The sequence below is a fragment of the Coregonus lavaretus genome, assembly GCF_964263955.1.
Source record: "Coregonus lavaretus genome assembly, chromosome: 30".
In the NCBI taxonomy this organism is placed as follows: domain Eukaryota; kingdom Metazoa; phylum Chordata; class Actinopteri; order Salmoniformes; family Salmonidae; genus Coregonus; species Coregonus lavaretus.
The window spans coordinates 8,298,251-8,315,412 of record NC_140017.1 but is presented as its reverse complement, the minus strand read 5'-3'; the positions used below and the strand labels follow the sequence as shown (position 1 = coordinate 8,315,412).

Sequence of the window (17,162 nt, the reverse complement as noted above, 5' to 3'; positions counted from 1 at the left end):
TAGCCCTCCTCCGGCTCCCCTCCTCCCGCCCGGCGTGGTGTTGCTCTTGGGACTTCTGGGGCCGTCCCTTGGGGGGGGGGGTTCTGTCATGAGCCCTCTCACTCCACCGGGTTACCACCTTAATTTGTTTCCACTATCTTCCACTCTGCTCACCACTCTCTCTACTCAGCCTAACTAGCTCCACCTGTCCCTGCTCTGCTCTGCTCTAATTACTCTGCCAGCTGCGCTGCATTACCCACTAACCTCTCCCAGTATTTAAAGCCCTGTCTTTCAGCTCTCCTTTGTCAGATCGTCTGCAAAGCTCACACCCGGAACCTGTTTGCTCGCGCTTCTGGCTCACCCTGGTTTTGTGACCCCGGACCTGCCTGATTTTTGGATACTCTTCTGCCCCAGGAGATCCAGACCTGCTTTTTGCCATAACGACTCCTGACTACTCTTCGATCCCGGACTTCTGGACCACCCACCACCGGCTTCATAGGACGCATCGCTGCCACTGGGGGGGGCACAGACCCAGCACTTTGGACGGGATCCCTGTTACCCCTGGAGCCTTCACTTACTCCCTACTTCCCTTTTCCCTTAAGTTTTAATAAACTTTCTGGTGTGACGCAATTGTGGTCCTCTGGTCGTCTGTCTGAACCGTGACAATTTTACTGCTGCTTTTTCATTATTTGTATCAATTTTTTACTTAACACTTATTTTTCTTAAAACGGCATTGTTGGTTAAAGGCTTGTAAGTAAGCATTTCACTGTAAGGTCTACACCTGTTGTATTCGGCGCATGTGACAAATAACATTTGATTTGATTTGAAGTGACTATTGAGTTTCAGTAGATGGATTGTGCTTTCATCTGACTACAGCTATCCCACTGTCTGTCCAGTTGAGGCTGTTCTTGACTGCAGAACAGAATAATATAATATAATAATAATAATATAATATAATATGCCATTTAGCTTTTATCCAAAGCGACTTACAGTCATGCGTGCATACATTTTTTTTGTGTATGGGTGGTCCCGGGGATCGAACCCACTATCTTGGCGTTACAAGCGCCGTGCTCTACCAGCTGAGCTACAGAGGACCAAACACCAAATACCTCATTATAAAAAACCTTTAGATTTTAATGGAAAACTCAGTGAGGGAGACACAGTCACTGTTAAAGCCCTAAGGGTCAATGGCCAATAGCCCAAGAAGCTCTCTGGAGTAGCTGGGGGAAATCATATCAGATTTTAGTCTCTTTGGCTGCAGTTATCCAAGGAATTGCCCTGCCAGAATGGGGTTTTGGGATAAACGCAGAAAATAAATTGCTAGGTTAACACAGGCTTAGAAGATACATTTTGTTCTATGTGAGATAATATCAGTCAGTTAACATGACCTTTATGAATTATGAAGCCTTTATGTGCTTGTTTTCATTACATAAATGCTTAAAAAGCAGTTTCAGAATGATTTTCACCATAAAAATGACTAACATATGAAGATTGTTTCTGGGTTGTGGCATATTATTCTTTATACAAACAATGAGTTTATAAAAGCACCAGTCGCAACTCACTGAAATGTTAAAAGTTCAGTCAAAAACTTGATTTACCAATTGTTTTTTATATTTCCACATTATGAGGTCGAAATAACACTGTGCAATTGTGAAAATGATATTATTCCATTTTAGTGTAAGAGTTTTTTTAAAAAGAGCCTGTTAAGCATGACATCACAATCTGATCTGATTATTCTGACCAATGACCAGTCATCTTTTATTTGCATATGTATCCTCCTACTGTGAAGGGGTAGGCTCTAGACCAGGGGTATTCAAATACAATTTGAGAAGGTCCAGTCACACAAATGTCCTAAGTGGGAAAGGTCCTGATAGAATAGATATTGTCATTTATCGGTGCTCTAGTACAGCATAGTAACAAACTTACCATTGTCCATATTATGATTTGGGATAGATGGTTTTATATCAAATGTTTTCAGGACTACTATTAAATACATGAAATGAGACCAATCAGATACAATTTAATGAATTACAAACAACCTCTTTATTTTGACTGTGAAAATTTGCATTGTACAGGGTGTACTGTAGTAGTAAGTAGGCTATTACTATCTGTCATGCTGCTTCAAAGAAATGTATGAAATGAGTACAACAAAAAGTACTTAAAAAATTAATGGTTTCTCTTTTTACAAAAATATAATAAAGTGCACATTTGTGGCAACATTGCTGAAGAACAAAAGTGGTTGCATAGTAATCTGTATGCAAAAAATGTCACTGAGCCAATGTACATGGGCCTTGCATTTCTCTTAATTGAATAAATAATAATAATAAACTAAAGTGCACATTTTATGGAGAACAAAGGAGAGTCCAATAGAAAATAACATCTGAGTGCACAGACTGTGTTCCGTGCATGCACAAGTCAATCTGGGCCTTGCATCAATGACTAATGAGAGAAATTACACTTTTTTCTCCTACCTACTTTGAACTTCGGCAAAAATTGTGTGAGTGCAATTCTAAGACACTGGTGCAGGTGTTTAATGGTGAGCCTGGTGCGGTATTTGGTTTTAATAATGTTCATTGTGCTTCAAGAGTTGTTAAACCCAACAGGTCCTCACAGAATTCCTTTTTTGTTTTGTCATAAAATCTCACAAATACCAGAAGCTGGGCATTATCGGTGGTATCTGTTGATTCATCCACAGCTAAAGAAATGCATGGTGCATTCTGAATGGCCTCGCCAAGATGTGAAATCATATCTTCAGCTAATATTTCAGTTCTTCTCATTGCTGTGGAATCTGACAGTGGGTTCTGTTTGATATTTTCCTTCAGCTCATCTTTTTGTTCACCATCAAGCAAGGTCTCAGCAGCTTCACTCATGCATTCTTTAACCATCTCTGCGTAAGTAAATGGCTTTTTGCGTTTTCCCAAAACCCAAACTATTCTCAGTGAGCACTCCATTGCACGTGTAACGGCTCATCGACAAAGGACACAGTGCTGTTCTCTTTCACGGTTTAATTTTAGTCATTTAGCAGACGCTCTTATCTAGAGCGACTTACAGTTAGTGAGTGCATACATTTTCATACTGGCCCCCCGTGGGAATCGAACCCACAACCCTGGCGTTGCAAACGCCATGCTCTACCAACTGAGCTACACAGGACTTTATTCTGCGAATACATACACAACACTGTGTAAACTTCAGAACAACTTCAAACCCACCATGCAATCTCCATCAAAGTTTAACAACTCTTTGGCCGGATGCTGTAATACTTTTAGAAAAGTTATATGTATATTTGTAATATACATTTTATACATTATTACATTCATAACAACATGGCTACAGAGGAGCACTCAACTTATAATGACTCTGTCTGACAGCCATAACACATCACCACAGCTCATGGGATACGCGTGTGCAGTAACATAACATTATTCCATATAATTTGGGAGCACGTACCTGCGAATACATACACAACACTGTATAAACTTCAGAACAACTGCAAACCCACCATGCAATCTGAGTGACATGAAACAAAAATACATTTACACTTCATGAGGTGACTAGCCTCATTAGCAAAGAAAGTAACGTTACAGGGCGAACTTTGTAACACTATCACATAACATGTCAAAATCGATCATATGGTTTTCAGCCTAACATGCATTAGATATAATTGGGTGCAGCATGGATCACGATACAGACCTCCATCAGTTTAACACCTCTTTGGCTAGGTCCTGCGTGATCATACGCACATATATGCACAGAGATGCAGTTGCACAAATAATACAGCAGGTGGCTCCACAAATATACCTACATATACATAACCTGGCTGCTTAATTATGACAAAACTCATACAACTAAGGACGTCTATTTCAACCCTGTTACACACGTTCTTGGGCTGTCAGGGAATGCACAAGAATGTTGGTGGACCTCTCATATTAAGCTTTGAGCTGATCTATTTTTGTCGTTCTCACCTATGTGTTTTGGGGATACGTTTGCTCGAAATGACTGTGTTTTGTGTTATAGTGGCGCTTCATATTGGCACTTTTCACAAGCGCTACAGACTCTGAGCATATCAGGCACATTGGTTTTGAACTTGTTGCGGGGAAGAATGAATGCGTACTTGTCTGTCCACTCGTCTTTGAAAATACAATTTTCGCTATCAACTTTTATTTTCTTTGAACAAGCCATGCTCACATTCACAATGTCTATCAATGGACGTATTTCCTTGTGTGTCTGCCTGCAGCTTGCTCCCAGTCCCAACACTGTCTTTCACTGTCGAAGATATTTGCGTATAGGATGTGACGCGGCTCTCTTCATGAGACTAATTTGCATAAATGCACGTTTGGATAGGACGCGGCCCCAGGCTGTTGTTGTCTGAAATTAATTTACTGACTTCGATATCGTTTGGTACTGTTTGGTCCATATTGGCCCTTTGCTGGGTCCGGACACGGACCACGGTCCGCCATTTGAGTATGACTGTTCTAGACTCTAGAAAATCCTATCCGCCAATCAGGGCTGTGTATGTATATATATTTACATACGTATCAACACACCCACACAATCCGACTGAGCATTTCAATGGCAAAAGGAGGCTCAAGGAAATAATAAATATATGTTGAGTTATTTTCATGCAATAAACACACAGTGATGATTTAAAAAATACAATTAAAAAGACTGCATGGGGGCTTTAAATGTCTACACATTCTATAACTATCAGCTGACAAAGACTTCTGAGCAGATTCCAAGACAATGATACAGCATCATCTAGTGAGGATATGTGAAACTACACCCAGAGCAGAGCATCACATAGGGCTATTTTGGCCTCCACACAACTATGAAAAGGTGAGGACAATACAGAGTTAGATAGAGGACTCTATATGGATAAAAACCGCTTTAGCATGGACATTGCCATTGAGGGCTGCCACCATTTTAAAGTAGTCAACTGGGTGGGCCTTCCTAGGGGTTAAGGAAGAATCACATGATTCTATCTGTGTCATCAGGAGGGATCAGCCAATTAATTATAATCGTGAGCAAACACTAAGTGGCAGTAAAAAAAAAAAGATGTTTTCTTGTTTATTACATCTCGTCGGCTTGTGTGTTCGAACCAGCGGCCTGTCAGTTATTTGGTTCCTTCAGATCTGCTGTAGTTGTAAGCATATCATGTGAACAGAGGATATTCTCTTCTACTACCAGTAGGGGAGGCACTAATGCAACAGACCACAATACCTCGTACTCCGTAAATTCCCTGAACAAGCTTTAAGAACAAGTTTGCTCCTAAATATCAGCACAGATTTTTTTGTATTTTTTACACTAGCGCAGTAATGTAATATCTTTACATAAATTGTAGTTAACTCCCCTTACACAGGCACCTTGCCCAGTCATGATCATGTGTTATATACAACCGCGATATATTTAGACAATCAATCATACGCAGTTGAAGTACAGTAAAAGGGGTTATAGCCTTCCAGCTGAATGAGGTCCTCAGGTTCCTAATGAATGTACCTGTGATACTTACTGTCCTATAACATAAGATAAATCTATTAGGCAACACCCAATCACATCCAACAGACCACAGATATGATTGATCTCATTGGCTGTCCCTACCCATCACCGCAGAGGCATGTGTGGGTTGGACTTGGGGGCATTTGGATTTACAGGGGTGAGATGTCATGAACCGGACTGACCCGGATTACCAGAGGCTCCTGTGGCAATCCCATGAGCCACCAAATATAGCCTGGTGCAGCCAGGGATAGCTCCTCTTATGGAGGCCGGGGTGACTTCCTCTGACCCAATCTCAGAGGGTGTCTTGTAAAGGATATTATGAGGACTGCAAAGAGACTGGCAGCCAGGGATACACAAACTAACTAAAGTGAGTTGAAGTTCCATCCACACGCCAAATAACTACATGCTAAAGTTAGCTTTTTTTATTTATTTTTTTACACAGTGATCAATAAAAATTGTATATGAAGTTTTACGGAAGACAAGGAGACACTCAGTGAAGTTCAGTCCATTTATTTATTCATGGCAAACATTAATATTTAACATCTATAAATTTGTATGCTACCTCCAGAAGTTTAACAGTCCTTAACCATGTGTCTTTTCCAACCTGTAGATCAAAGTCAACCAACCAGTAAAAGCTAGCCAGATAACTTGGGGAATAAAACTGTCTTTTCAGCAACGATTCAGTACCTCTGCTAGCATTCCTTTCATTTAAACCCAAATAATACATTTTTAAACCAATAATTTATACCCTTTAAACTGATTTATTTTTTTCAACTCACTGACAAAAATAAATATATTAGTGAATATATACTCTGTTCAGTAGAACAGCAAGCGGAGCACGGATAAAAGATGTGAACACTTGACGACAACATGAGGATCTAACTAATCCACAGGAGCAAGGGACACATGAGTTGTTCTAGCAGCAGCAACAGTCTTTCTTACAGAACATTTTCAAATATACGGTTTACACCAAAGTGCAAATAGGTATGTACTGTATATAGTTTATACTGTATATTCATAATATGTCCTAATTTACTAAGTGCTCTTGCAAGAAGGTTGATGCTTTAGAGTATTATGGCACATTTCAAAACCAAGGATCAAACATTTCACAGGTCATACTATATCAACAATAGGTCATGCAAAGTTTACGATACACTAATATATATTTGTGTGACCAAAATGTTTAATTAATTTACACATTAATGTTTGATAGCATACATTTAAAAACCATAACATTCATATTTGTATCAGGATATATGTAAGCAGATAAAATATCTTTACAGCAATGCTCTCAAAGTGTGCTACCATAATTACCGTCCTGAAACTGTACATCTATGTACTCCTATGCCATAGGTCAGTGGTGCTGGGAAATTAAAAGCCTCGTTAAGAGAACGAAAGACAACAGCCTGCCCAAACAATAGAAAAGACAATTAAAACCAACGAACCAGTGCTTTTTCTATCAACTCCCCACAACCCCTTAAGGATGGGTGAATTCTCTCCTCAACCTAGCACCAATGCAACCTTTTCCACTGTAATTCTTGCACCAACCGTTAGTATTTTACAAATATATATACACACACACCGAGTGTACAAAACATTAGGGACACCTGCTCTTTCCATGATATAGACTGACCAGGTGAAAGCTATGATCCCTTACTGATGTAACTTGTTAAAAGGGGAGGAGACTGGTTAAAGAAGGAATTTTAAGCCTTGAGACATGGATTGTGTATGTGTGCCATTCAGAGGGTAAATGGGCAAAATAAAATATTTAAGTGCCTTTGAACAGGGTATGGTAGTAGGTGCCAGGCGCACCAGTTTGAGTGTGTCAACAACTGCAACAGTTCAACAGTTTCCCGTGTGTATCAAGAATGGTCTACCACCCAAAGGACATCTAGCCAACTTGACACAACTGTGGGAAGCATTGGAGTCAACATGGGCCAGCATCCCTAAGGAACGCTTTCGACACCTTGTAGCGTCCACGCACCGACGAATTGAGGCTGTTCTGAGGGCAAAAGGCGGGGTGCAACTCAATATTTGGAAGGTGTTCCTAATGTTCTGTACACTCAGTGTATAGCTATATATTTATGTATATACCTCCAGTGTGTATACTATCCACAATCACCGATGGGATCAAAACCACCTTGTTGTGACATGAAACTGTCTCAGAAGGGGTGCATGCAAGAAGGCCGTTACCCAATTCAATGTTAGCACTGCGATTTGTGTGAGTGCGCCGTTAGCCTTAATTGTTTTCAGGGTGGAAAAAGACTTGAAATAGTAAGCTTCTCTCAATGAGGAAAAGACAGCCATCTCTGGCATGGAATCCTATCCCTCTGCCTCGTCCGTGTTGCCCTTTCCTCAAATTTAGTCGGCATCTGGGAGCCTCCCAAGGATCTTACTCTAGAGTAAGGGTCTCATGCCTTAAAGCTTCGTCCATTAACTTCTGTTAGGGATTCATCTGCAGTTGCTCTTAAAACAGATACCCTAGAAGTAGTTAGATTTTTTTTATTACATAATTTTATACATTAAATCATTTTTTGAGTTTTCCATTTTGGCTTGATTATTGGTTTGTTTTCTTAAAGACAGAGTGATCTTCGGAGGACAAGCAATGTAAGAGAGAGAAATGTGTGAGAGCACAGTCTACTTCACTTGGCTGTCATCATCTGCACAAACTCTGCAAGGCAGAACAAAACAGGGAGAAAGAAATTAGAAGAAATCCACAAGAATAAAGAGCATTCTGTTAACAATGATTACATCACAAGGCATACTAATAAGATTATTGAAACAGAGTAACATGAGGAATCAATGTCTTCAATACTATTTTAAATTCAATGAGCAGTGATTCATTAAGCTGTGAGTGAGTGAGTATTTCATGTATCAAAGCAAAGAGAAATAAGGCATAACTGACAGGGGCAACAGCGGAAAGACACTGACTTCAGTAAACTCACAGTAGATATGAGAGGAGGAGCAGGAAGACAGAGGTGGGAGGAAAAAGGAGGACGAGGAAGTGGAGAAGAGAGAAGAAGGCCTGGTTTTAAGAATATTTAGCTCTTACTTAGCCCTCTGGTTTTTGCAGATCGGAAGGTATCAGAGAAGTCAAAGAAATACGGTGATAGCTCCACCTTGGCTTGCAATGGGTTTACTAAAAGGAGTTTCCACCTATCCATTTCCTTTATATCTGCAAACACACGAGTGGGAGAGAGGAAGGACGTTGAGCTCACCCTCATAGTTGACCTGTCCGTCTCCGTCAATATCGGCCTCGCGGATCATCTCGTCCACCTCCTCGTCTGTGAGCTTCTCCCCGAGGTTGGTCATGACGTGCCGCAGCTCTGCCGCGCTGATATAGCCGTTCCCATCCTACAGGGAGAACAGGCTCATTCAATAGGGAAAGAGAGAAGGTTCTACATACAATACTTTAACCTGTCAGAATGAGATCAGGTCTAAACAAGACTTTTCTATCTTAACGATCAGTGACATCTCCCTCTTCTGAATAGAGCCCAGGTTTATCTGGTCTGCTGGCACATGAACATGGTCTCTGGCTGCCCCATCTGTGTGACAGTCAGAGATATGCATGGCTCTGGTCCGTCTGCTCACTGTTATCTCTGGGTCTAGCTCTGCCAAGACTCAAGAGCCGCAAAGGGAGAAATGATCAACAGAGCAGGGGGATGCTGACACAGACTGGTGCCCTAGCAGAAACCAAGGTTCTTTAGGACAGTGGCACAAATGTCCCACAAAAACAATCACACCACTCACACCGATACGTCAGAGGGTACAAACAAACAACCGCAATACACACACTAAATGTACGTGTACACACACACACACTTCCAAAATCACATGTCTCTGTTTAAAGGGATTGCACTGTTCCAGTACATTTTCACAACTCTAAGCACAAAAATCTAAACAGATAATCAAAATGGCTCATGTTTCAAAACACTAAGCACATTTCCAATTGACTGACTCCAACAAATCAAAGGAGATGGTGTGGAGCGTGTGTACCTTATCAAAGACTCTGAAGGCTTCTCTGATCTCCTCCTCGCTGTCTGTGTCCTTCATCTTCCTCGCCATCATTGTCAGGAACTCTGGGAAGTCAATCGTCCCGTTACCTAAGGACAAACAAGACAGTCTTTATTTTACATTTATGTACACACACACACACACAGATGGTTATTTTATTTCAGAATGAGCAGTTTTGAACTCTTGTCGGTACACTTTGGAATGAGCCCAAAGAGATATCATCTTTGCATCTGTGAGTGCACAGGCAGCACCAGAGGCAATCTCAAATTGTAAGTAGTTAATTTTCTTCTTCTACTACGTCTATGAGTTGGCAGAAAACAAAGGGTGCAAACTACAACCTAGTGTGTTGTTTGAACAGATATATAGCCAAGGTTGGTGATTTACTGCCACCTACAGTTCTGGAAAGTTTGCTCATGAGTATAATTAATTGGCTGATCCCTCCTTGACCCATAGGAAGTCCCAACCAGTTGACTACTTAAAAAAAAGTTGAAAGCCCTCAATGGCAATAGAGAGCAATAGTAATGGCGTATTTTTGTAGGCACTAACTCCGCCATGGCTCGTTGGCCAAAGCCTAGGGGGAAATTAATGGAGTTTTTGTAGGGGATAAACGCCACAAATAAGGTCTGTGGTAAGCACAGGCTTAGAAGATCTTATACGTTTTGTTCTATGAGATAATCTTCATCAGCTAACGTCAGTTTTTGTGAATTTTGAAGCATTTATGTAATCAAAACAAGCACATACAGGCTTCATACTTTTTTCCAGTCATGTTAACTGACGACTGATAACTTGTACAACAAATTGTACAAGATCTCCTAAGCCCGTGTCAACCTCAGACCATATTATCGGCATTTATCCCAAAACCCCATTCATTTTCCCCATAGGAATGGCTGAACGAACCAAAGGTAACTAATTTCCGGTTTTAGGACTATGTCCTTGCCAAAAACAGGTTTTATCAATCTAGAGTCCTCCAACTCTATGTATGGATGACCCTCTGTTGTGGGTAGAAACATTAGATATTTGAAATGTGATCCAGCATGAAACCAGAGCCATGGTGCCATCCAGGTGAGATGGTAGCCTAGCGGTTAAGAGCGTTGGCCCAGTAATTATGCAGTGTGTGTCACCATTCATCCACCATGTGAATAAAGTACAAGGGTCAGCCTTGTTGGGTACTGACCATACGTGTGCGTGCGTGAATGTCATTGTACACATCTCTCTAATTTTACCATCAGCGTCCACCTCGTTGATCATGTCCTGTAGCTCTGCCTCAGTAGGGTTCTGTCCCAGAGAGCGCATGACAGTGCCCAGCTCCTTGGTGGTGATGGTGCCATCGCCATCCTTGTCGAACAGTGAGAAGGCCTCCTTGAACTCTGATTAAGCAAACAGGGAACAGTGTGGGATTCGTGGAAATGCCTATATTGGCTACGTCAATAATCTTCCTGTCCTTGTCCCCTTTCCTTCATATGAACTGGACAGGTAAGGGCAAATTCCCAGGATGCGTTCAACATACTGATTTCACCCAATTCTTTAGATCTGTGCAGATGAAGAAAACTCTTACAAATACTAAGAATGATTGGTACAAGATTAACATCAGTTGTACAAACTAACAGGCAGATTAGCCTAAATGTTGGTCGCTACCATAAGGAGCCATGAGTCTAAGCACCCACATTATCTGCCAACCGACAGGAACTCAGTCACTTCTACTAACTGGGATTGGATTCAAGAGCTTTGATTGGACAGAACCTCACTGTTCAGGGTTAGGGATAGTAAAAAAGAAAATCACATTTATACATGGTTAGCAGATGTTATTGCGAGTGTAGCGACATGCTTGTGCTTCTAGTTCCGACAGTGCTGCAATATCTAGCAAGTAATATCTAACAGATCCACAACAAAAACCTAATACACACAAATCTAAGTTAAGGAATGGAATAAGAATATATAAATCGATGAGCAATGTCATTATCAGAGTGGCATAGTCTAAGATGCAACAGATAGTATATAATCCAGTATATACATATGAGATGGGTAATGCAAGATATGTAAACATTAAAGTGCCATTATTAAAGTGACTAGTGTTCCATTTATTAAAGTGGCCAGTGATTTTCAAGTCTGTATGTAGGCAGCAGCCTCTCTGTGCTAGTGATGGCTGTTTAACAGTCTGATGGCCTTGAGATAGAAGCTGTTTTTCAGTCTCTCGGTCCCAGCTTTGATGCACCTGTAGTACTCACCAGCAATCTGCTCCTCGGTCAGTTGGTCAGCCTGTGAAGACGAGAGGAAGCAAGAGTGAGAGTTGTCCACTGCCCCTAACGTATTGTAGCCTAATTGAGGTAAATTAAGCCACAATCACCTAGTGGCTGCTCTTTTACTCCTGTGTGTAACCATACCTGCTCCATTGGATTCGTATGAGATCAGACGAGTTGACATGACAGTGATACTCTCACCCCTATAACCTCAGCGCTCACAGGAGTAGGATAACTTTGCTCCTACACACTGACCACGTTTACATGCACACCGATACTCAAGTATTCTGTTTTTTAGTTGACGCATATAAACATATATACGATTTCCAATAACCCGAAAAAGCTTGTATCCTGGTTATGAGAAACCCGGATAAGATGCCTGGGGTATGCTGATCTTAGACAGGATACTGTGGCATGTAAAACATCTTATCCCGTTTACTGTTGTTTTTCGCGATCTGTGCAGGCTCAGTTTCATATATCATGGGTACTGAGTGATGTTTTCATCTGACTGTCAAACAAATCACTTCAAAAAAGTAGGCTACCTGCGCAGTTCGATCCACCATAATAATGTATTTTGCTTATATTCTGTACTGGACCACAAAAGGTGCATGTAAACAGCTTATCCCAAATAAGACCTTAATAAAGCAGGATCTGACCTACTATCCGGAATACTGTACGCATGTAAACGTGGTCACTCATCTCAGTCCAGTCAGCGGTTTCCCGCTAATTAGATCTGTATCTATTACAGGCAATTTCAAATCAAATCCAAGTTTCTTAGTCTCATCCACAGATTTGCAGGTGCAGTGAAATGCTTGTGTTTCTAGCTACAACAGTGCAGTAATACATATGCACGCACACTTTTCCGTTATTTATTTTTTAGAATTTTGTGAAACAAGTTATTTTTTTTCAATTCATTTCACCAATTTTGACTATTTTGTGTATGTCCATTATATGAAATCCAAATAAAAATCAATTTAAATTACAGGTTGTAATGCAACAAAATTGGAAAAACGCCAAGGGGGATTAATACTTTTGCAAGGCACTTGTGTGTGTGTGTGTATGTATGTAATTATATATATACACACAGTGCTTTTGTAACGTATTCAGACCCATTGACTTTTTCCACATTTAGTTACATTACACCCTTATTCTAAAATTGATTTAAATGTTTTTTTCCCCTCATCAATCTACACACAATACCCCATAATGACAAGGCAAAAACAGGTTTAGACATTTTTGCAAATTTATATAAAAAAAAAAAAAAACTGAAATATCACATTTACATAAGTATTCAGACCCTTTACTCAGTACTGTGTTGAAGCACCTTTGGAAGCGATTACAGCCTTGAGTCTTCTTGGGTATGACGCTACAAGCTTGGCAGACCTGTATTTGGAGAGTTTCTCCCATTCTTCTCTGCAAATCCTCTCAAGCTCTGTCAAGTTGTTGCACATCAATTTTCAGGTCTCTCCAGAGATTTTCGATCGGGTTCAAGTCCGGGTGGGTCACTCAAGGACATTCAGAGACCTCTCCCGAAGCCACTCCTGCATTGTCTTGGCTGTGTGCTTAGGGTCATTGTCCTGTTGGAAGGTGAACCTTCACCCCAGTCTGAGGTCCTGTGCGCTCTGGAGCAGGTTTTCATCAAGGATCTCTCTGTACTTTGCACCATTCATCTTTCCCTCGATCCTGACTACTCTCCCAGTCCCTGCGCTGGAAAACATCCCCATAGCATGATGCTGCCACCAACATGCTTCACCGAAGGGATGGTGCCAGGTTTCCTCCAGACGTGACGCTTGGCATTCAGGCAAAGAGTTAAATCTTGGTTTCATCAGCACAGAAAATCTTGTTTCTCATGGTCTAAGAGTCCTTTAGGTGCCTTTTGGCAAACTCCAAGCGGGCTGTCATGTGCCTTTTACTGAGGAGTGCCTTCTGTCTGGCCACTCTACCATAAACACCTGATTGGTGGAGTGCTGCAGAGATGGTGGTCCTTCTGGAAGATTCTCCCATCTCCACAGAGGATCTCCCCGATTGCTCAGTTTGGCCGGGCGGCCAGCTCTAGGAAGAGTCTTGGTGGTTCTATACTTCTTCCATTTAAGAATGGTGGAGGCCACGGTGTTCTTGGGGACCTTCAGTGCTGCAGAAATGTTTTGGTACCCTTCTCCAGATCTGTGCCTCGACACAATCCTGTCTCGGAGTTCTACGGACAATTCCTTCGACCTCATGCTCTGACATGCACTGTAAACTGGGGGACCTTATATAGACAGGTGTGTGCCTTTCCAAATCATGTCCAATCAATTGAATTTACCACAGGTGGACTCCAATCAAGTTGTAGAAACATCTCAAGGATGATCAATGGAAACAGGATGCACCTGAGCTCAATTTTGAGTCTTATCGCAAAGGGTCTTAATACTTTTGTTAATAAGGTATTTTTTATATATATAAATTATTAAACATTTCTAAAAACCTGTTTTCGCTTTGTCATTATGAGGTATTGTGTGTAGATTAATGAGTTTTATTTTTTATTTCATCCATTTTAGAATAAGGCTGTAACGTAACAAAATGTGGGAAAAGTCAAGGGGTCTGAATAATTTCCGAATGCACTGCGTGTATTTATATAAATAATGGTGTGAGAAACAGGGCAACCGTGTGTCAGCGCCATCTCGATTTCCACCCGGAGTCTCTGAGGCCTCATTCTCCCTCCCATCAGTTGAGGACGAGGTCTTATCAGATCTGTCTGAGTTAGTCAACCAGCACACTTTGGGTTGAGGAAGTGTGATGAGGGATGGGTATAAATACACCTCAGTACCCCTGCTATAATTAGAGCGGCACGAACAGGGTCGCCAATGTAGCACACTGACTATTACCACCTCTGTTGCTTTTTGTGGGTCTTCAGACTCGCCATCATATGTATAGCATTTATTGCTTGGGAGTGAAAGTGTGCACACCTGTGAAAGTGCACACCCCACCAAAAAACAAGGGAACAAAAAGCAAGGGACACTGACTTATATCAACAAATCTTCATTACAGTTAAAGGAAAATTCCACCCAAAAACTATTTTTGAATTTGTTTCATTAGTCCATTGTTGACAAAGTCTCAAAATGTTTTGCTTGTCAGTACTCAAGATAGGTAACATTCAAAATACAGAAATCATCCCCATTTTGCATCATATGATTCTGTGTTTTGCACATGTTCATCACAGTTAAATAATTTTGCCCAGGACATGTGCTCTATCTCAGTGAGTCATCAGGAGGAGAGGGGGGAGGAAAGGGCAGCAAGCAGACTGCAGCGTATTCTGTCCACACAGAGGGTTGAGGAAGCAAGCAGTGGTTCAGGAGGATTCCATTAGTGCACTCCTGGGTTTGAGCATTTACAAGGCGGTGTCAAGCACCAAGTGGCTCACGAAAACAGTGTTGCCTTTCAGCAGTATTGAGATCCCATGTGCCATTATGTACAGTCCTGGTTAAAGGCTGTTAATATCGTATTCACTGTGGTGGTAAAGTAGTGCAGTCATTTTTTGGGGCAGATGGCAAGATCTTCTGATTTTCAATTGTGTCTTATCCTTTGGCGCAAAACAAACCACCATAAATAATACAGACTTAGTGCCAAGGCCTCACTTCCGTCCCCCAAAACAGCAATTATGAGGAATAAAGCAGAGCACATGAGGACAAGCCTTCGTTTGTCACACAATGTCTTTTAGAGTCTTATTCCCATTTTTATAAAGCATGCACTGCGGATCCCATGTCAGTATACTGCACCAACCATGATGTGGTTCAATGCAGGGGGGAGGAATGCGTGTGGTAGAGAGGGGCGAGGAAGGAGGGGTGGCAACGAAGACCATTCACGAACAGCAGACTGCGGATCAACGTAGTGGTGCAATACGCAACAGTAACATGAGGAAAGGCTCTGTCAAATGTCGCGTGGCTATTGACAACTCAATTTGCGCAACAACACCATACACAACATATTACTAGCTAGATCATATTGCCAGCTAACTATGTAATTGAAAACAAGACAGAACACAAGTTAGTTAGCTTGTTGCGGACAAACTATCAGCTGCCTTGGCACGGTACAATCTGGGCATTGTTCATTGCAAAATACAAATCAACTGGCTCAAGTCTACATAGATAATGTGTCTGGTGAAAAAAAAATGTAGATGGCAGCTAACCAGCCAACTAATACTATCGAGTAAGGTAATTCAATTGGCAGTGTGTTTGGTTATTATTACATCAAACAGCGCTATGCTTCTGCCTTACCACCACGCCCACTCACCATTAGTACCCTAACGTTAGCTAGCTAACCCCGATCCGAGCGAAACCAATGACCTTAGCTAGCTAACAGTATGTAAAATTAGCCATAGCTAAAGTTTATCAGATAGTCATGCCTCATTCGTGCCCACAATCAAGCATTTTCTTATTGTCGGTCATCCACTGAGTCCTTATGAGCTTTTCCAACTGCCAGTTGGTGGCTATTGCAATGCAACGTCGAGCCAACAGCCCGGTCATGTGGTGATATCAACAGCTGAGCTGCCAGACGACAAACTATGTCACAGTCACACCTTATTTAGCTAGCTAGTTATAACTACATAGACGTTGCTCGAACCCAATACGAATTAATGTTAGCTAGCTAGAGAACTAGCTAGCTACATGACAAGCTAGCCAATTTATATGACAGTCAGGTAACGTTACCTAGCTAGCATACGCTTGGCTTTGTCTGTTGTTGAATGAGTGTAGCAAGCTAGCTAGCAAAACGGTGGCTATACTCACCATTGTATTATGTTTTGTCTTCGAACTTGGAAAATATGAATGACTAAATAGTCAATGTCCCCCTCGTGGCTGTCAAAGTAACTGTAGCCAACGTATGTATCGTTGTTTAGTGCTGAAAAATAATTCGCTAGAGGTATACAGTCCCTTCTCTGCGAAGTTGCCCGGAAACACTAGGCACCGCGTCACTGCCGATATGGCCTCATTTGAACTATATCACTCCGCGAAGTGACATCTTTCGCCCCCCACGAACCTGCCAATCTTAAAACTGCACACCACAAATGCGTCAGAATATATTTTTTTTTTCACCTTATATTGACCACTGCACTCACTGAAATTGCCCAGCACGTCCCCTGTCACTCATCAAAAAAGAAAGTAATTGTACTATTTGCACGAATCGCGCAGAGATAGTGCAGGATTATGTTCAGTGCTCGTGCATTGATGATTGAGAAGCAGACGCGCCTGTTATTAGCGGTGAACAATAGCCAATATTTGAAATGGATATACATTGTCAATTTTAAAGTTATTATTTTTGATCAAGTATGACCACTAATGAGATGAGCTTCAACTTGGCTAATGTAACGCAGATCCTTATTGGCCCAGAGAAAAGGGTAGAAAAGTACCCGGTTTTGTAATTGGCTGGTTGTAAACTGCATTGCGCCAAATTGGATGTATCCATTGC

The 17,162-nt window shown here is 41.4% G+C and overlaps 1 protein-coding gene across 1 annotated transcript; it reads right to left on the bottom strand.

The window, feature by feature from the left end:
• Positions 1–5,966: 5,966 nt before the first annotated feature.
• Positions 5,967–16,655, bottom strand: LOC311105568 (calmodulin-1). Its single transcript, XM_084147753.1, has 6 exons — positions 16,484–16,655; positions 11,712–11,742; positions 10,710–10,853; positions 9,469–9,575; positions 8,691–8,826; positions 5,967–8,143 (listed from the first exon to the last, which is right to left on the bottom strand). Exons 1-6 carry the CDS (start codon positions 16,484–16,486, stop codon positions 8,115–8,117), a joined length of 450 nt encoding a protein of 149 aa, XP_084003879.1. The 5' UTR covers positions 16,487–16,655; the 3' UTR covers positions 5,967–8,114.
• Positions 16,656–17,162: the final 507 nt, after the last annotated feature.

Bases quoted from the DNA above. Each gene is read 5' to 3' on its own strand.
- LOC311105568 (XM_084147753.1), bottom strand. The intron at 10,854-11,711 runs GTGAGTACTACA...TTGCTTAATCAG, and splicing joins GACCGAGGAGCAGATTGCTG to AGTTCAAGGAGGCCTTCTCA. The intron at 9,576-10,709 runs GTAAAATTAGAG...GTTTGTCCTTAG, and splicing joins CAACGAGGTGGACGCTGATG to GTAACGGGACGATTGACTTC.